The following is a 20,799-nucleotide window of genomic DNA, read 5'->3' as shown; positions in this document are numbered from 1 at the left end:
AGTGCAACCAGTGACAGACCAGAGAGGAGAACTGCGATCATCGCTAGAGAACTGAGGAGATGCCGGATTGACCTGGCTGCCCTTTCTGAGACCCGCCGGGCAGATGAAGGACAACTAAAGGAGGAGAAAGGAGGCTACACTTTCTTTTGGAAAGGGAAAGCGGCTGATGAACCCAGGATCCATGGTGTTGGATTTGCCATCAGGAACCACCTCATTAGTCACCTCTCTGAACTTCCTGTGGGGAAGCTCAGTGGGCTAGTGGTAGAGTGTCTGCCCTGAGACTGGAAGGTTGTGGGTTCAAACCCCGGCCGGGTCATACCAAAGACTCTAAAAATGGGACCCATTGCCTCCCTGCTTGGCACTCAGCATTAAGGGTTGGAATTGGGGGGTTAGATCACCAAATGATTCCCGAGTGCGGCATCGCTGCTGCTCACTGCTCCCCTCTCCCCCAGGGGATGGATCAAAATCACACGGGGATGGGTTAAATGCAGAGATAAATTTCACCACACCCAGATGTGTGTGTGACAATCATTGGGACTTTAACTTTAACTTTTAATTAATGAGCGTCTCATGACTATCTGTCTGATGCTTGACAACAACCAGATGGCAACAGTTGTGAGTGCCTATGCCCCTACCTTAGACTCTGTGGAGTAAGTGAAAGAGACCTTCTACGCCTGCCTAGATGAGACACCGTCAAGAATCCCCAGAGAAGATAAGATTATTCTCTTAGGAGATTTAAACGCCAGGGTCGGCCGAGACCACGACCTCTGGAAGGGCACCATAGGAAAGGAAGGCATCGGGAACATCAACTCCAATGGAGTTCTGCTTCTCAGCATATGTGCTCAGTTCGATCTCACCATTACTAACACACTCTTTCACCAGAAAAACAAACTTAAGGCATCCTGGAGACACCCTCGCTCCAAACAGTGGCATCTCAGTGATTATGTCATTGTACGAGCCAGGGACTGTCGTGACGTGAACATCACAAGGGCCATGATTGACACGGATGACTCCTGGACAGATCATTGCCTCATACGCTCCACGTTATCCATCAAACTCAGGAGGAGGAGGAGGATGCAAAAGAAGCAAGACTTAACCTTGAAGGTCTGAATAACACTGTCACTCAACAGAGGCTTCAGGCCTGTCTTGGGGAGAGTCTTCGACAGGAATACCCTGATAACATTGAACAGCACTGGAGCCTGCTCAAATCCACTATCCTTGATACCTGCAAAATCACCCTTGGGTACAAGTTCAAAAAACATCAGGACCGCTTTGATGAAAATGACAGTGTGATTGAACAGCTCATCTCCAATAAAAGGAAAGCCTTTCGTGCATGGCAAAATGACATAACATGCCAGATCAAAAGAGCGGCTCACTCCAGAGCTAAGGCGGCAGTCCAGAGCCGTGTGAGGGAACTCAAGAACTCCTGGTGGAAAGAAAGGGCTTTGGAAATCCAGAGACTGGCAGACTGTGGTGACACCAGAGGCTTTTTCAGTGCTACTAAGGCTGTTTATGGCCCAAGCTACCGTGGCCTGAATCCCTTGCGCTCAAAGGATGGGCAGGAGCTGCTAAAGGACAATGAGTCCATCAACACACGGTGGAAGGAGCATTTCCAGGAACTCCTCAACCGTGACAGCATAACAGACCCAGACTTAATCAGCCACATCCCCCAGAGTCCCATCAGAGAAGACATGGGGGGACCTCCCACCATGACAGAGGTTCAAGATGCCATCAGGAGCCTTAGGAACAACAAGGCCACCGGTCCAGATGGGATCCCAGCAGAGATCCTAAGAGAAGGTGGACCAAAGCTCCTGTACCACATCCACACCCTCCTCCTCAAGGTCTGGGGAAAAGAAGAGCTTCCCTCAGAGCTCAGAGATGCTCTAATAGTGACCATATTTAAGAAGGGGGATAAGGCTGAATGTGGAAACTACAGGGGCATCTCACTCCTGTCAACAACAGGCAAAGTCATTGCCTGTCTTCTGTCGAACCGACTGCTACCACTGTCTAAGGAAATACTCCCAGAATCACAGTGTGGTTTCCGACCATCCAGAGGTACAGCCGACATGATCTTCACGACACGCCAACTTCAGGAGAAATGCCGTGAACAAGGGCAGCCTCTTTACATGGTTTTCATAGACCTGACAAAGGCCTTTGACACTGTAGACCGCCAGGCCCTGTGGAGTATACTAGCAAGGTATGGCTGCCATGAGAAGTACATTAGGATACTGAGGCTTCTACATGACGGCATGTCAGCTACAGTGCTCACCAACAGCGGCTCGGAGTCCAAGCCCTTCACAGTCGGGACTGGTGTAAAACAGGGATGCATCATTGCACCAACCCTGTTCGCCATCTTCATAGCTGCAATACTTCACCTTATTGGCAAGGAGCTGCCTTAGGGGATCCCAATTGTCTACAGCAGTGTTTCCCAACCAGTGTGCCGCGGCACACTGGTGTGCCATGAGAGATGTTCAGCTGTGCCGTGGGAAATTGTCCAACATTAAATACCGAGCAAATTGTAAACAGGATTACCAAACCACAACGCAAGGCTAATCGTGCATGCGTGGCAAATCGGAGAATCTTGAGAATCTTTATGTGTGTGTTGCTGTTAGTGTTGGCTCGTGAGTGAACAATTTTTATTTCAGTGAACAAGAGTGAAGGAATCACTTCCTGAAGCGAAACGAAGAAGAAAATGACGTTTTCGTTCCGATGGAAATCAGAGCATGTAGTTCAACGGGAGAACCTGGATTGTTCCTAAAACAGTAAACAAAGCCATATTGATTCTTTTGGATTCTGATCACAATCACTTTCAATAGTTTATTTCTTACACTGTCTAAAACCTTTTTGCAAAAACTGTCACTTTTATTTACAAAAGAAATACAATTTAAAGAATATTTAGTATTTATCTTTATTCAATTATTCGACTCTCCATACATATATAGGAATAGGTCTTTTGTTGTAATATAACTGATTTTAATATAGAAGCTGGTGTAACACTTAACTGATTTTTGTTGGTGGTGTGCCTCGAGATTTTTTCCAATGAAAAGGTGTGCCGTGAATGAAAAAAGGTTGGGAAACACTGGTCTACAGGACTGATGGCAGGCTCTTCAACCAGCTCAGGTTCAAAGCCAAGAGCAAGGTCTCCAACACCACCACCACGGAGCTCCAATATGCTGATGATAACACCATCGCAACACACCCTGCCGAGAACCTGCAGGGCATCCTGAATGCGTTTGCTAAGGCATACAGAGCCCTGGGTCTAACATTGAACAGCACAAAGACACAGGTCCTGCATCAACCTCCACCCAACCAACACCCTGTTTGAAACTGTTGACCACTTCCCATACCTTGGCAGCCTTCTTTCATCTAAAGCTGACATAGACTCAGAGATCAGCCATCGCCTGAGCTGTGCTAGTGGAGCGTATGCAAGACTCAGGAAAAGAGTCTTCGAAGACCAGGATTTAAAGCCCAAACAAAGCTCCTGGTTTACAGGGCTGTTGTCCTCCCTACCCTGTTGTATGGAGCTGAGACTTGGACCACCTACAGCCGGCACCTCAAAGCCCTGGAAGGACATCACCAGAGATCTCTGCGGAAGATCTTGAGGATCGGTTGGTAAGACAGACGCACCAACATCAGCGTTCTGGAGGAAGCAAACATGCTCAGCATCACCACCACAATAATGCAGCACCAACTCCGATGGACAGGTCACGTCATCCGCATGCCCAACACACGCCTCCCCAAACAGATCCTCTACTCACAGCTAAAGAAGGGTCAGCGAGCTGCTGGCGGCCAAAAGAAACACTTCAAGGACAACATCAGAATCAGTCTGAAGAAGTTTCACATTATATCAAATGACTGGGAGCACCTTGCACTGGACAGGCGCACATGGAAAAAATCCTTGCAAGAAGGAGCTACATATAATGAAATGGAACTCCGTAACATTGCAGAAACGAAGCAAAAGCACCACAAGGAAAGACAGAAAAACGCTCCGCCACCACAAACCAGCTTGACTTTTCCCTGCCCATATTGCACCAAAATATGTGGATCGCGGATTGGCCTCCACAGCCATCTGAGGACACACAGGTAGATGACTCTATGAAGAGGACAGTCATACTCGCTTCGAGTGACCGCCGATGACGATGAGTGGATGCATACCGTGACCCTAGTCAACCTCAGTCTGTTGCAGTATAGCTTCTATTTTATGCGCCTTTTAATCCGGTGCGCCTTATATATGAAATCATTTCTAAAATAAAAAATTCAATGAGGATGCGCCTGATAATCCAGTGCGCCCTATCGTGCGAAAAATAAGGTATTCCAAAAAGATTTGTTTGTGACAGCCCTCGTCTGAACCAACACCAGGTGTAGCCGTTTTAAAAATAACGCATGTGGGTTGAAGGCAAACTGTGTGTGGCATTGACGCAATGACGTCCGTGCGGCTCCTGCGATAACAAAAAGATAAGACCATGACCTCTGCTTGTTAGTCCACATTTACTTCCGCTAATATAGGATGTCAAGAGTGACAGTGTCTCTTTCTTCTGCGCATGCAGGTCAATTTGGGGACTGGTACGTTCACACTCCAGACGGACTGAGACAGACAGACACACACACACACACACGCACACACACACACACACACACACACACACACACACATACACATATCGAATTTCACCCAAAAATCCGAATAGAGCACCTGCGGTGTGAATGTAGCTGAAATGTAGCCTGAATTGCCCCATTTCTTTCCGTCTTGAATCGTTGTCGCTGTCATGTTCGTTTCCTGCTGTTTTGTTTGAGTTCTGGTCTTTTCAGAAATATTTACCGTATTTTCCGCACCATAAGGCCCACTTAAAAGCCTTTAATTTTCTCAAAAAACTAAGGTGCGTCTTTTAATAATGTGCGCCTTTTGTGTGGACCAAATTCCAAAATCTGTACAGTTGTTTTGTGTGGCTTATACAGGCGTAATATGAAGACCCGATGAACCATCCATCTATCCATCCATCCATCTATCTATCCATCTTTCCATCCATCCATCTTCTGTACCGCTTGTGCCCACGGGGGTCGCGGGCGTGCTGGAGCCTATCCCAGCGGTCATCGGGCAGTAGGCGGGGGACAGCCAGCCAATCGCAGGGCACACATAGACGAGCAACCATCCGCACTCGTACTCACACCTCGGGGCAATTTAGAGTGCTCAATCAGCCGACCATGCAAACTCCACACAGGGAGGGCCCGCACCCTCCGAACTGTGAAGCGGACGTTCAGTTCATCCTCACGTTCTGCAGGAGCCTGATAATTGAATCAGGTGTGTTTAACGAGGGAAACTTGGAAAACATGTAGGAATGCGGCCCCCGAGGACTGGAGTTTGAGACCCCTGTTCTACACTAACGATTGCTCCTCAGGCGACTCTTCTGTGAAGCTCCTGAAGTATGCGGACGACACCACTTTCATCAGACTGATCCGGGACGGTGACGAGACTGCGTACAGACAGGAGGTGGAGTGACTGGTCCACTGGTGCAGCCAAAACCACCTGGAGCTGAACCCGCTCAAGACCGTGGAGATGACAGTGGACTTCAGGAGAGACCCTTCGCCACTTCCACCCCTCAGCATCCTCAGTAAGGCTATTCCCACCACAGACACCTTCAAGTTCCTGGGATCCACAATCTCCCAGGACCTGAAATGGACCGGCCACATAGATTCTGTCCAGAAGAAGGCCCAGCAGAGGTTGTACTTTTTGAGACAGCTCAGGAAGTTCAACCTGCCACAGGAGCTACTGAAGACCTTCTACACTGCCATCGTCCAGTCTATCCTATGCACCTTCATCACTGTCTGGTTTGAATCGGCCACCAAACAAGACAAGCACAGACTGCAACGGACAATCAGGTCTGCGGAAAAGATAATCGGGACCAACCTCCCATCTATCTAAGACTTGTACCTGTCCAGGACCAGGAAACGTGCAAGTAACATCTCTGCAAACCCTTCTCACCCAGGTCAAGGTTCAAACTACTCCCTTCCGGACGGCGTCACAGAGCGCTGTACGCCAAAACCAGTAGACAAACACAGCTTCTTCCCCTGGGCTGTCGCTCTGATGAACTCACACCACTCATGGAGACTCAGAGACACCACTGTGCAATAACATCCTGCTCTCGCCACTTAAATGTTGTTAGTTGCCTGAATGTTGTCAGTCGCTTAAATGTCGTACAGAGGCTGAGATCAACTGGAGTCAAATTCCACTGTTTGGCATGCCAACCCTGGTCAATAAAGCTGATTCTGATTGTTTTTTCTCTGTACTGCAAATCTTATGTCTAAGAAGAAATCTGAGGCTGCTGTTCTGAGAATGAGCTACCAAAGCCTTTTATGAATTAATCAATAAGGATACATTCATGAAAAGCTGTAGAATCAGAATGCAGCGTTGAATTTAACTATCAATCCATCTATCCATCCATCCACCTTCTTCCGCTTATCCGGGGTCGGATGGCGGGGGCAGCAGCTTTAGGAGGGACTCCCAGACTTCCCTCTCCCCAGCCACTTCATCCAGCTCGTCCTGGGGATCCCAAGACGTTCCCAGGCCAGCTGAGAGACATCGTCTCTCCAGCGCGTCCTGGGTCGTCCACGGGGTCTCCTATTGAATTTAATTATATTCAACAATATAACATTTAATTTAAAGCGTATGAGGCACCTTTAACATGTTTTAAAAAACACTCAGAATGTTCGATTATATTCACCTGTATCCAAATAATATTATAAAATTTGAAATAAAATTGCATTCGTGAGCCAAACGCAGTCAATTTGTGTGTATTTCTCGATCTTTCCCGCCTCTGTCACGAACCGCGCTATTCTGGATCACATGGTACCGTGACGTAGATGATAGGACTCCCCGTATTGTTTACCGATTGATAGCGCAAAGATCCATAACATTTCCTGGTGTTTTGTCTCCAATACTTCACATATAAGCATAATAGAGAAAACGGAGCCCCCCGAAGTTCACCCCCCCCTCGAAAGTGCCAAGACAGAGCCGTCCAATTGCCAAAAGGGAGATTCTTGGGGTATGAAAATGTTACCTTTGTTATTTGAAAAATAAAAAGGTTTAGGCTTATAACTATAGGTGTAACTTCGGTAGTAAAGTTAAAAGTAAACTTCTGTGTGCAAAGGGAAAATAAAAATTAGCACACCAAAGTAATAATCGTTCATGGGTTTTCCCAGTCCTAAAAATTAATTGTCCTACTGTTTTCTACCCTATAAGTTAAAGTTAAGTTCAAGTTAAAGTCCCAATGATCGTCACACACACATCTGGGTGTGGTGAAATTTGTCCTCTGCATTTAACCCATCCCCGTGTGATTTTGATCCATTCCAATCGCTCAGTCGAGACCGCCGATTACCGGCGCTGACGATCATGCAATAACCCTCTCAAATTTTAAAAGCGTGTCCCTTGAAAGGCTTACACAATTGGTTCGTGCGGCTAAACTAACAACATGTTTACTGGACCCGCTTCCAGCCAAACTATTTAAAGAATTATTTCAAATTTTAGGACCGTCCGTCTTAAATATAATTAATCTGTCTGTCTCCTCTGAGATAGTACCAACAGCCTTAAAATCCGCTATCAGTAAACCGTTACTTAAGTGACCAAATCTTGACCCGGACTGTCTCAGTAATTATAGGCCAGTTTCAAACCTCCCATTCATAGCAAAACTTCTTGAAAAAGTAGTAGCACAGCAGCTTATTGATTACATGGTCGCCAATAATCAATACGAATCTTTTCAGTCTGGTTTTAGAGCTAATCATTCCACAGAGACAGCACTTGCTAAAGTGACTAATGATCTCCTCATAGCTATGGATTCAAACACTTCATTGGTATTGTTACTACTCGATCTTAGTGCTGCCTTCGACACTGTAGACGTCGATATTTTATTAGAGCATCTTAAAAGTTGTCTTGGTATTACAGGGTCAGCACTAGGCTGGTTCTATTCCTATCTATCAGACAGGACGCACCGAGTGGTCCATGGCAATACGTCCTCTGAGCTCTATAATGTTACGTGTGGTGTCCCACAGGGATTGGTACTCGGACCAATTCTATTTAATATTTATATGATTCCGCTTGGGGAAATAATACGTAAATATAATATTAGTTTTCAATGTTACGCGGATGACACCCAATTATATATGCCGTTATTGATGACAGATCCGCGGGACTGTTGTAATCTTGAGGCGTGCCTTGTGGAGATCAAGCAATGGATGTCTCTCAACTTCCTTCGGTCTTAACCCAGATAAAATTGAGATGTTGATAATTGGTCCTACTCGTTATCAACACTTATTTAAGGAAACCACTAGAACTATAGATCAGAGCGATACTGTAACTAATTTCGGGGTAATATTTGACCAAACGCTCTCCTTTCAAAAGCACATTAAGAATATAACCAGAATTGCGTTTTTTTTCCTTCATAATATTGCTAAGATTCGTCCGATCCTCTCGACCGGTGATGCGGAAACTATTATACATGCGTTCATCACGTTGCATCTGGACTACTGGAATGCATTATTCTCTGCTATTTCTACGTCCAGCATCAAAAGTCTACAGTTAGCACAAAATGCTGCTGCGAGGCTGCTCTCACGGACAAGAAAATTTGATCACATTACCCCAATATTAGCCAACTTACATTGGCTCTCGGTCCATTTAAGATGTGACTTCAAGGTTCTTCTATTAACCTATTAACAAGAAAATGTCTGCAGTGTCTAGAGCAGTGGTTCTTAACCTGGGTTCGATCGAACCCGAGGGGTTCAGTGAATCGGTCTCAAGGGTTCGACAGAGCCTCCACTGTGGAGGTCCGAACAAACCTAATTTATTGTGTAAATTCTGATTTGCCAGTATGTAATTTGTTGTGAGGTCATGCATAGTGTTGGTTTTGTTCTTTGAGCAAGCAAGGAGATATTCATGCACGGCTCATTTTGTGCACGAGTAAAAATCACCTATGTCTTGAATTTTTCAAAAATTATTTTTCACTAACGAGGGGTTCGGTGAATGCGCATATGAAACTGGTGGGGTTCGGTACATCCAACAAGGTTAAGAACCACTGGTCTAGAGCATTTTCTATTCGGGCTCCAGAGCTTTGGAATGCCCTACCAATGGATATGAGAACTGCTACCTCAAGAGAAACATTTAAGACACATTTAAAGACACATTTCTATGATATGGCCTTTAATTAACCTGTAGTGGCCGATTCGGCTGGAGTTTGTTTTCGCTCCCTCTCCCCAGCCCCCCTCCCCCCACCCCTCCCCGGCTGGGGAGGTGGTTAGGTGGCACCCGAGCTGACAGCGGCTATCTGGATTCTCGTGGACCAATTCAGGATGAGGGAACTGCAGCTTACCCTCCTCGAAGACACTGCCAGGACAATCGAGGACAACTCCGGCAGCTCTTCGCTTTGACTTGGACATCCACTTTTTCATTGATTTTCATATTACATATTTGATATGCCCTCTCTGCATCCATTGCAGCCTGGTGATCCTGAAAGGGGGATCCTTCCATCTGTGGTCCCTTCTCAAGGTTTCTAATTTTTTCCCTGGTAGGGTTTTTTTGAGTTTTTCCTTGCCCTTTTGGGAGCTTAAGATCAGGGGATTCTTTGAGAAAAATTGTCAATTGTTTGTTTATGTGAAGCCCTTTGAGACTGCTTGTGATTTAGGGCTATACAAATAAACTTGACTTAACTTGACTAGTAAGTAGCCCACCCCTTCCTATATGGTCATGCATGTGGCCCTCATTGAAAAAAGTTTGGACACCCCTGTTCTAGACATTTTTGCAGATAATATGAAGCAAAAAAAAATGCAAATCAGACTTTGCACCTCACACTGCAATAGCTGAGACATACCAACCACCTGGGCAGTGCCTGGGCATGCCTTGGATGCTTGTGTTTACAGCTAACGAAGCGGGAGCAGAATTAATATGACTAAAGTACATAATCCAACAGGGGAGAATGAAAGCTCTTCTAAAATATATTGTTCTCCTACCAAACGTCCATTTACATCAAGACAGACGTCCAGGTAAACAGACCAAGGAAACAGCCTAAATGGGAGGGGTAGAGTCCACAGTAACAGGCACGTGCTTTTTTTTTTCCAACGTGTAAATTTATGCCTCAATTTAACAAGCAGATAGCATGTCTTTAAAAAGTATTGTTTCTGCCAGACACTAGTGAAAAAGGTATGAGAGCATCTGATCAAGCAGTAACTCGCCGCAAAAGCGACCACGCGCAACTGTTGCGCGGCACAAGTGGAACTATTTCTAATAAAAAAGACAGAAAAAGTAAGGGATATAAGTACTTTCTTTGCACGTTAGACCGCAAATTATATTCAGAACAGATTATTGTATTAGAATTACGTTACCATGTCAACAGCAAGTCAGACAGCCTGCTCTCGTAATCCAGGTGTTGTTCAAAGTAATCCACTGTGCAGCCGGCTGCACAGAAACATACCGACAGCAGTTCAACCAGCATTCCCGACTGTTATCACACTCCCAGTTTGTCTATTCCCTCCCTCCAACCAATCTCCTCCTGCGATTGTTCCTTACCCCCCTTCCTCCTATTTCTGGATAGCCATTCATTTCATTTGCCTTGTCTACCTGACAATGCCAACACCATATATCTAGGGGGAAGCACTAAGGACATTCTATAAAAAAAAAAAAAACACAGGTTTTGCAGGTTGATGTTTATTCAGTATTGGGCCTGTCAGTTGTGGTTTCAGTTCTTTTGGGTTGTGTAAGGACTGTCAGGTTGGATATTACCATACAATTGATAATTAATTTAAAGGACCCATTTCATGCAAAATTTACTTTTTTTTTTAGGTTTTAGCCATGTTAAAATGCTGATTATGCAAGCCCAAAGTGGTGTTTTCCTCCATTCCCTCACCTTATAACATTCCTGCTCATTCCACCTCTCTAAGTACCCAGCGCCATAGTATATGGCATTTACATGCAGTCAATAACCCTTTTAAAAAAAACATAAAAATGGTGTCATGGAAACCATTCTTTTACACGTGTTACTCGTTCGAGCTTGTCATTGGTTTGTGTCCGGCGCATGCTCTTGCTCTATCCGCAACGAGTCTTGGTCTTTAAAATAACAGGAGTTATTTGTACACGCAGCTTCCACACCACAGCGATCTTAACTTGAATATATTAATTTCTCAACGTTAAAGATTCGTTACTCGATGCTTCATTCAGATGAGCTGTCTCTGACACCTTCTGTAAAGTGGCCAATGTAGCAGATCTTAGATCAAAGTTGTTAAAATAATCGGTTATGATGAAAGAATGTGTTTTTTCCTCAGGGCACTCCGGTTTCCTCCCACATTCCAATGACTACTCCTAATTGACTGTAGGTGTAATTGCGATTGATTGTTTGTATATATTTGCCCTGTGATTGGCTGCCAACCACCCAGAGACTGCTAGGCAGTACTCAAGATGAAGTATCAATATGGCGGAATTTAACTTCGTGAATCATTGAGGATCTCCATCCAATTGGCTTGCACATGGTTATAATCATCCATCCATCCATCCATCCATCCATCCATCCATCCATCCATCCATCCATCCATCCATCCATCCATCCATCCATCCATCCATCCATCCATCCATCCATCCATCCATCCATCCATCCATCCATCCATCATCTATGCCGCTTGTCCCCACGATGTTCGTGGGCGTGCTGGAGCCTATCCCAGCTGTCATCGGGCAGTAGGCGGGAGACACCCTGGACCGCTTGCCAGCCAATCACAGGACATACAGAGACGAACAATCATTCGCACTCGCACTCACACCTGGGGGCAATTTGGAGTGTTCAATCAGGCTACCACGGGCGGCTCGGTGACACACTGGTTAGCACGTCTGCCTCACAGTTAGGAGGGTGCCGGTTCGATTCCACCTCCAACCCTCCCTGTATGGAGTTTGCATGTTCTCCCCGTGCCCGTGTGGGTTTTCTCCAGGCACTCCGGTTTCCTCCCACATCCTAAAAACATGCTTGGTAGGCCAATTCAGCACTCGAAATTGCCCCTAGGTGTGAGTGCGAGTGCGGATGGTTGTTCGTGTCTGTGTGCCCTGCGATCGACTGGCAACAGGTTCAGGGTGTCCCCCGCCTACTGCCCGATGACTGCTGGGATAGGCTCCAGCACGCCCGCGACCCCAGCGGGGACAAGCGGTATAGAAAATGGATGGATGAATCAGCCTACCAAGCATGTTTTTGGGATGTGGGAGGAAACCGGAGTGCCCGGAGAAAAACCATGCGGGCACGGGGAGAACATGCAAACTCCACACAGGGAGGGCCAGCGGTGGAATCAAACCTGCACCCTCCTAACTGTGAGGCAGACATGCTAACCATTGCTCCACCAAGCCGCCCTGGTTATAATCAATGGTGTCAGCAATCAGTAAGCAGAACGGAAACGTAGGCAGTGACTAAATAAGTAACAATATTGCAGTTTTAGGTGTGTAGTTCAAATATGGAATTAATACATTGTTCATGTTTATGAAAATGTTTTGACCATGAGCATTATTGCTGTTACTGACCAAAATTGGGACAAAACATCTTCGTCAACAAGACTTTATAACGTGACAGAGACAAGTCGAGACAAAATGAAAATGGTGGTCATATGACAATAACTATAATTAAATCTGTAATACCTAATTGTTGACCATTATAAACGAGACTAAATGTGGTCTTTAAAATAAAAACTATATGCTCAAATCTTTCTTCATTTTCGTCAACCAAAACGAGATGACGAAGATGACAATGCATGGCTCTGTCTGAGACGCTGAATCTAAGATTGAAGCTTGAAGGCCATTACTGCAGTTTGTAGGCAGTTATTTCAGTTTTCAGTACTTTAAAATGTTATAATGAATGGAAAGAAAGTTGCAGTTGTGGACAAAAAGATGGTAACAAAACAAGCAGTCAACAGAAATTGCACCCAGTCTTCTCTATCCCTGCATCAAGGAAACAAACATTTCTAGGTTGACACAGGTGGTATTAATCAATCATTCCACTAGTGACACAACTATATACTCAGCTCCACCCACACACGCTTACCCTTATTAACATGTAAAGAAACACATCCATACCTCTACATTCCGGCTCCAATAATTACAACATAATTACTTGTATTACCAAACAATAATGGCAGGACAGAACAATTTAGCATGTGAAATAGGTGAAAATAAGATGAACAATCCCCCCTGTTTTTGTACAAGTATAAGAATAGTCCATTTCTAGTGTCCTGGAATGAGGCAGTTCTTCATGTGTCCTAGGCCAGAGGTTCTCGACATTGATGAGCCTCGATAGAATGGGGTTTATATTACATGTCTCACAGTTAGTGTTATTTTTGGCAGCCTGTTTTAGTTTTAGTCTAGTCTTTGTGTCAAACTGTCATTTTAGTTTTTATTAGTTTATTAGTTTCATAGAAACGTCAGAAGCATTAATACGCATATGTAAGCCACGGTTCTGACGATTAGCACATGCCTACACTTATGCACAAGCAATTTAATTTAGGCATTAATCGGTTAGGTTTTTATTTGGGGTTTTGAATGTATTCTAATGATTGGAGGCTTGCAGGTTGGCTCTTTTTGAATCACATCCCTGCTCATTAGTTCTAACCAGGAAATATAGTAAATAAACCAGAGGCAAAGCCACCTTCCAGTCCATATCTACAGCAATTTTCATGATGGAATACAAATAATTTTTCGAGTGTAGGAAAGAAACACACATCGGTAAGGCAGCAGGCTTGGACTGTTTCATAGCGTGCGTCACGCAGGCTTGGCTACAAGATGGCACCTGTCGAGTGAGTTGGCCTCACTCTATCAGACCCAAAATGAACACGTCCTCACTTTGTGACATCAAATACATTTGTAGGAAAACAGTCATATGTATACACAAATAATATTTTCATCAGGCTGGAAATGTTTTTATTCTTCAAGAGTTAGCAAGCACTGTTTCCTTTTTTTTACTTAGGTTCTTAGTTTTGTTTTGTTTGGACTTTAACAATTTGGACTTTAACAATCATTGTTTGCTGATGTGCTAACCACTAGGCAACAGCCCTTTTTATTTTTATAACAAGTCAAAATTGATACTTTTTAAATTATGACCCTAAAATAGTGGTCTCAAACCCATGGCCCGCGGGCCAATTAGGGCCTGCAGGATGATAATTTCTGGCCCTCGCTTTAATATGAAAGTTTAATGTTTGTGTGGCCCGTGATTTTGATAGGAATGGTTGTGTGCGGTGCTGATTCGAATTTGTCTTTTTGGGAGCACCTGTCAGGACTCGTCCCCGATCGTTTCATAGTTCTGTTCTTGTGTCTGTCGTTTCATAGTTCTGTTCTTGTGTCTGTGTGCTCGCCCCTCCCCTCCTGTGTGCCCATGATCAGTGTGATTATTCCCACCTGCCTCTCGTTACCTGTCGTGTATACAAGTCCTGTCTGCCCCTCACTCCCGGTCGGATCGTCAATGTCGTCCCGTTTGCTGTCCTTGTGGTTCCTGTCTGTTTCGAGTCTGTTTCTGTTTGCAATCCCTGTCGGTCAGTTTCTCATGTTATTAGTTTGCCAGTTCTCGTCTGTTTCCCTCGATGCCTCCTTCCACGTCCCTTTTCCCTCAATAAACCCTGGTCCAAGCTGCACTTGGTCGCCCTGCTCCATGTTCCATCCGATCCGTGACAGCACCAAACCAAAGCACCAGCCACTCTGCCATTCCCTGTTCGTCTCGGCGCGTTTGCAGTGTAACAATAATTATAGTGTATTCGAGTATTTCTCCTAAGACTATCAAAATGAAACTCGAAATCTCAAAGGAGCATGGCGAAAGCATGCGGTCCCCCCCCCCCCTCACCAAGCAAAGTTGGGAGATCAAGAATAAAGTGACATTTATTTTTTGTTAAAAATGTTTGAAAAAGCAAAAATAAAACTGTTGTTTTAATTTTCTGTGTGAGTTACACTGAGTAATAGGGCAAAAAGTGTGACTTTTGCCATAGTCCGGCACGCATTATTGTCACGTGCCGTGCCACCCATCATCAGCCGGTAACTCTGTCACAGTCTATCAGTCACCCTGGATACCAAGATGTCATTCATTCACAGCCACGCCCCTTCTATTGAGTTAATCACCCACACCTGTTCCTGCTCATCAACCAGTTCCTATTTAAACATCACACATCAATCACTCCCTTGTCACTTTGTCCCTGTATGCTACCTGCTCGTTCCTGTGCTCTGTTACCTGCTCTGATTCCCAGTAGCTGACTGACTATGCCTGAACGCCTGACCAACTGCCCATCGATCGATCGATCGATAAATTTCAGTAGTCAACTATATGTGGTTTCTCCAGTTTTCTATATCTGCTGTATTAGTATTGTTTTAATAAGCATTTTATTTATTTATTACTGTTTGATAATTATTTTTCTTACATTTGTTAACATACTTTTTTTCCGAGCCTAAAAAAACCCAATGTGGCCCAGCCTCACCCGAGACTCTACCTCCAGTGGCCACCATGTAAATTGAGTTTAAGACCCCTGCACTAAAGTGTTTACAGGAGCCACCAAAAGATGTTCAATAACCACACCTTTTCGAGCTAAAAAATTATTCAGAAAGGAAAGACTCTGCTAACATACAGTATTATTAGATCCTGCCCCAGCTTCATCCCTGCCTCTTTGTGTATCTTACTAAACTGTCAAAGTCATGCAAACGTTGTGGGAACACGCCTGATCCTGGCAAAACCCTGAGGGCAGTACTCACCTCTCCTACAGTTTTACAAGACAGGAATGCACATGCAGATGATTGAGAATGGGACATAAGTCTAAGTAAGTCCTTTTGACAATTTTGTTACTCCCCATAAAAATATGTAGTTGATTTTTTTTAAACTAAACACAGCAAAAAATAGGCTACTGCGATTTATGGCAAGCACACAGTCCAGTTCACATGGTCCAAAGGGAAGTGCGAACAACAAACCATATCATTAGTTTCAATCATACAATATATGTCTCAATATGTTACAATAGTATTTAACATTATGTCAAATACTTCTCAAATTATTTTGTCAGTATGAATTGTTATATAATCTGTTGTATGCAGAAACACTACAATAATGTGAACTGCAAAGGCAACTGCAAAAGTTTTGAGGACTGAAAATAAATCGATGAAAACAAATTAAGAATAAATAAAGTATTTTGAATAGTAATTAATGCGCATTTACTTTAAAGTGGAAGTCAACACCAACATTTTCATTACAATAATGTGTTGTATGTGCCCCCACTCGTCTAAACACGGCATTCTGATTAATATTGTGTCTGTGGAATGAGTTGAGTAGCAACATTCACCCGTTTTAATCCATCTCAGGGGGCAGCCATTTTGCTACTTGTTGTTGATTGAAAATGACATCATAGAAATCACAGTTGCCGGGTCTTAGTTCCCAACCAATCACGACTCACTAGTATGCTGAAGCTGAGCCGTGATTGGTTGTGACAATGGTTGTGGTTTGTCATTTTCAGTCGACAGCAAGTGGCAAAATGGCCGCCTCCGAAGATGGAAAAAAACAGGTGGACTTTGCCTTTTTAACTCATATTACAGAAAGAAAACATTAATCAGAATACTGTGTTTAGACTTGTGGGCTGTACAAAACATATTAGAAAAAATTGGGGGTGACTTCCTCTTTAAGATATACCACTGTGATGAAAAGGAAACAAAAATACCAGCTTCAGTACATAATATACATTTGTGGTGTAAAAAAAACATACAGTAATCCCTCGCTACATCACGGTTCGTTTATCGTGATTACACTACAAAAGAGTTCTAAAAACATATTTACAGTATGTACACTTGTACCTTGTTATAAAAAAATATAATAATAAAAGTTGTTCTAAAAACATATTTACAGTATGTGTTAAGAATTTTCCATGTTATTTATGTTATTCAGCCGTGCTTTGATTTCAGGTAGGGTGATTTATTTTGACGATGTCACTTGGTCTCCTAACAAGAGAAATGAACAATCACGTGTCTAACTTTTAGGACAATTTAGTATTGCTCCAAATGATCGTTTAAATTCCTGTAGAGGTCCGTCTTCGTGTGTTAGCACGATCGCAAATTAGCAACTTTCCGCTAACTCGTTAGCCTGCCCAGTACTTCTTGTTAACGTTACACGCACACACGTATTATGTTTATATTTTCAATATTTAAAAAAAAAAAAAAAAAGTACAGATGAGAGGGTGACCGTACTTCGCGGATTTCATTTATCGCGGGTGGTTTTTGGAACCAATTATCCGCAATAAACGAGGGATTACTATATACATATTCGAATGGGAAAATTGATTTTGATTTGACGATGCGTTACAAATGTTACAAAATCATTGCATCCTTGAATCATATCTTACCCCATATATGGAGATATCAGTCTCTTATATGAGAGATGGTATGAATAAAGGTATAAATCAGTGTAAATTGCTGATGATTTGTTGTTTCTTTGACTATAATGAATACAGCCTTTAGAGTGCTTTCATGTGTTGTTGCGTCTACACAAACACATGACAAAAGATACATCCATCCATCCATTTTCTATATCGCTTGTCCCCGGGCGTGCTGGAGCCTATTCCAGCAGTCATCGGCCAGTAAGCGGGGGACACCCTGAACCGGTTGCCAGCCAATTGCAGGGCACACAGAGACAAACAACCAACCACACTCGCACTCACACCTAGGGGTAATTTGGAGTGCTCAATTAGCCTACCAAGCATGTTTTTAGGATTTGGGAGGAAACCGGAGTGCCCGGAGAAAACCCGCACAGGCATGGGGAGCACAGCTAACTCCACACAGGGAGGGTCGGACGTGGAATCGAACTGGCACCCTCCTAACTGTGAGGTGGACGTGCTAACTCGTCCGCCACCGAGCCACCCACAAAATGTACAGTTGTACCATATTGAACTTAATAATAGTCGAACCACATTATTACATTTTAAAATTGTTACGCTTGATTGTAGTACTCCCATGTATCCAGAATTGTATTGATACTATATACATACATACGGTTGTTATTTTGTTTTTCTAAAAGAGGTACTTGTTCTTGCCTCAGCGTCCTGGAGGTGATCTACTGAGATTTGGTGAAGGTCCCATTCAGTATGATGAGTGTTTCCATTTCTCATCAGCCTTTCCCAGCCACCTGCCGTCTCCTTCTCAGCGCAGTCAGGAAAAAACCTGCAGCACAACTTCAAACTTGCCCTCCGTGTTCTCTATTGTTTACAAAGAGCTGTCAAGACTGCCGAGCTGTGTGGGTGTGTGTGCGTACGTGCGTGCGTGTGGACACACGTGTACGCGTGTGCGTGTGTGCGTGCGTGCGAGTGTGTGCGCGCGCGCGCGTGTGTCTGGTTTTGGGTGTGTTAGAGGGCGTAAAGGGCAGGGACAGAGGATTGCAGAGCAGCTGACTCAGCACATTCTAGTTTAGTTTAGTTCTCGTCACACAGCAATGCTGGCAAAGAAGCTATATGCTACATTATCATTTTTTTAATTATTAATAAAAATTGCACATTTTACCAAAATAGCAGTAGCTGCTTACAACCATATATAATACAGTGAACACGATAAAACTACAAGAAAGAAAAATGAAAATGATAATAAACAACTAAATAAACCATTACCACAGTTTTTATTGATTGTTTTGACGCAGCCGTCAACTCAAATCCACTACTGTACCTCTCATCTGCCTTAGACTTCCTTGATCCATGCTTGCAAAGAACAACACAGGTCTGAAGACTGATCGCAAATTGAAATATTTTGTAAAATAGTGTCAGACTTTTAATGATTACATACTGATGAGGGAGTTTTAAAGAACTTGGAGCATATTGTTTCTGTTCTGTAAGCACAGCTAAAACACCGGAGTTTGAACTTCTTGAAGGACATCTCAGTGTCCCGGATTTTTTTTTTTCCGAGACGGACCATGAAAATCCAGAAAAATCATGTAAATCCGAGACAGGTGGCAACATTAGGCTAAATGATTGGTTTCTACAGCAGGGGTCTCAAACTCCAGTCCTCGGGGGCCGCATTCCAACATGTTTTCCAAGTATCCCTCGTTAAACACACCTGATTCAAATGATCAGTTCATCCTCACGTTCTGCAGGAGCCTGATAATTGAATCAGGTGTGTTTAACGAGGGAAACTTGGAAAACATGTAGGAATGCGGCCCCCGAGAACTGGAGTTTGAGACCCCTGTTCTACAGCATCTAATGTACAGCATATTGTTGGATATTTTCTGAGAAGCGTATTTTCCCGGACCAGTTGGGTGGAGATGGGAAAATGTATCCTCATGATACAGGCATCTTGTTTAGAAAAATATTCTATTCCTGCTCATGCTGATGTTTACTCGTTACCTCGCGTCCACGGACCTCTGTGTCCCCCCACTATGATAGTATATGGTAAACTGTAATACTCGATGTGACCAGCAGATAGTTCCATTGTCCAAGTCAGCGACACGGAACGAGGAAGACTGATTTCTTGTCAATGGCGATGTGTGAAAAATTAAGTTGGAGCACAAGCTCGTTGTTCAAGACAAAGTTTGGTCATTCTGAAAGATGAACAATTCACGCGCTAGTCTCCTCGTGTCTCTACTTTGCTCCTGCGACCCTCTCCTTTTGGGTCCGCCGGCTAAAGTGGTACCTGCCTGCATGCGAGCTCGTGACGGAGTATGGCCGTTTTTGTGCAAAGTAAGATACCCTCGTGAAAATCCCCTGCTGCAGGAGCGTGCACGCATTGAGTGAAAGGCGGAAGCCATTGCCGTGCAGCAGACAGTGCCAGCTTGTTTTCAATACAAACATGATGAACACACGGACAGTCCCTGCTTGTTTTCAATAAAAGCATGAAGGTTAACTATATTGAACACTATTACAACTGTTGGACTTTTACTCTGCTTACTGCTCTTATCTTCCTGGCCTTGAGAGCTCATAACAACAATGACTCATTTCCTCTACTTGTTGAAACGGCTTTCATGTGGAAGCAGTGAAGAGTCGATCCACATACCATTGAATGCAACTTTTGGCATCAGGACAAATAAAAAACCTCTTAGTGTATGTGGCATCAGGGCATCCTTATTGACATCAATGGCAACCATCTTTGGACATTGTATGTTCTTCCTGAGGGTGCTCGGGAAAAACATCCACCAGTAGTTGATCCCAACTTTCTGGTGCTCATCAACAGTATTCTGACAAATTTCATCACTATGTGGAGGCTGATCTAAGATGCTCCAAAGAGTGGCCAAGTGTGCGCTGAGGATCATCGGCTACCCACTGCCACCCCTGAAGGACATATTCAAGTCCCTCAGCTTCAGAAGAACGGAGGCAATCAGAGGTGACTACAGCAATCTCGCACATCACCTTTTTAACCTTCTGCTGCCTTCAAGCAGGCACTACCGGTCCAACAGAAATTGAACGAACAGGGTCTGACACAGCTTGCTTATACAAGCCATCACTGCAGACTTATCCATACTGCTGCTACTTATACAATAACTCTACTGCTCCTATAGACATACCATTTGCAGAGAAGCAGAGCAAGCGCGCCAATGGGTAGCGCGCGCCGTTTAGAGCGTGGTCGGGGGCAGGTGAATTGTCAGGACAGCTGGTGTTCAGAGCGTAGTCGGGGGCAAGCGGTTTGTTAGGATGGGCAACGTTCAGAGAGCTACAGGTTAACTGGCTGGCAAAGTCGGCAACAGGAGTCAGTTGGTGGGAGAGCAGTGTGCGTAGCGACAGCATCATGGACATTTGCCAGGGAGTGATGGGAGTCCAGGTTTTAAGTAGTGGAGTTACTAAGCCAAATGCTTTGGAAATGCAACA

At 44.1% G+C, this 20,799-nt stretch overlaps 1 protein-coding gene across 6 annotated transcripts in view; it reads right to left on the bottom strand.

The window, feature by feature from the left end:
* Window positions 1-18,225, bottom strand: part of LOC125972216 (kinase suppressor of Ras 1) — a 62,523-nt gene extending 44,298 nt beyond the window's left edge. For 2 of the 6 annotated variants that reach the window (XM_049725764.1, XM_049725765.2), the window contains exon 1: window positions 18,049-18,223. In XM_049725764.1, coding sequence (XP_049581721.1) covers window positions 18,049-18,123 — 75 coding nt within the window. In that variant the 5' untranslated portion in view covers window positions 18,124-18,223. Of the gene's footprint in view, window positions 1-3,510; window positions 3,641-10,365; window positions 10,439-18,048 lie in introns of all 6 variants that reach the window. The other 4 variants (XM_049725768.2, XM_068651237.1, XM_049725767.2 and 1 more) reach the window with 4 other exon arrangements.
* Between the last annotated feature and the right edge of the window lie 2,574 nt (window positions 18,226-20,799).

This window comes from Syngnathus scovelli, chromosome 7 (assembly GCF_024217435.2).
Source record: "Syngnathus scovelli strain Florida chromosome 7, RoL_Ssco_1.2, whole genome shotgun sequence".
Taxonomy (NCBI): domain Eukaryota; kingdom Metazoa; phylum Chordata; class Actinopteri; order Syngnathiformes; family Syngnathidae; genus Syngnathus; species Syngnathus scovelli.
Note: the sequence above shows the minus strand (reverse complement) of the source record. Positions and strands in the feature narration are given on the sequence as shown.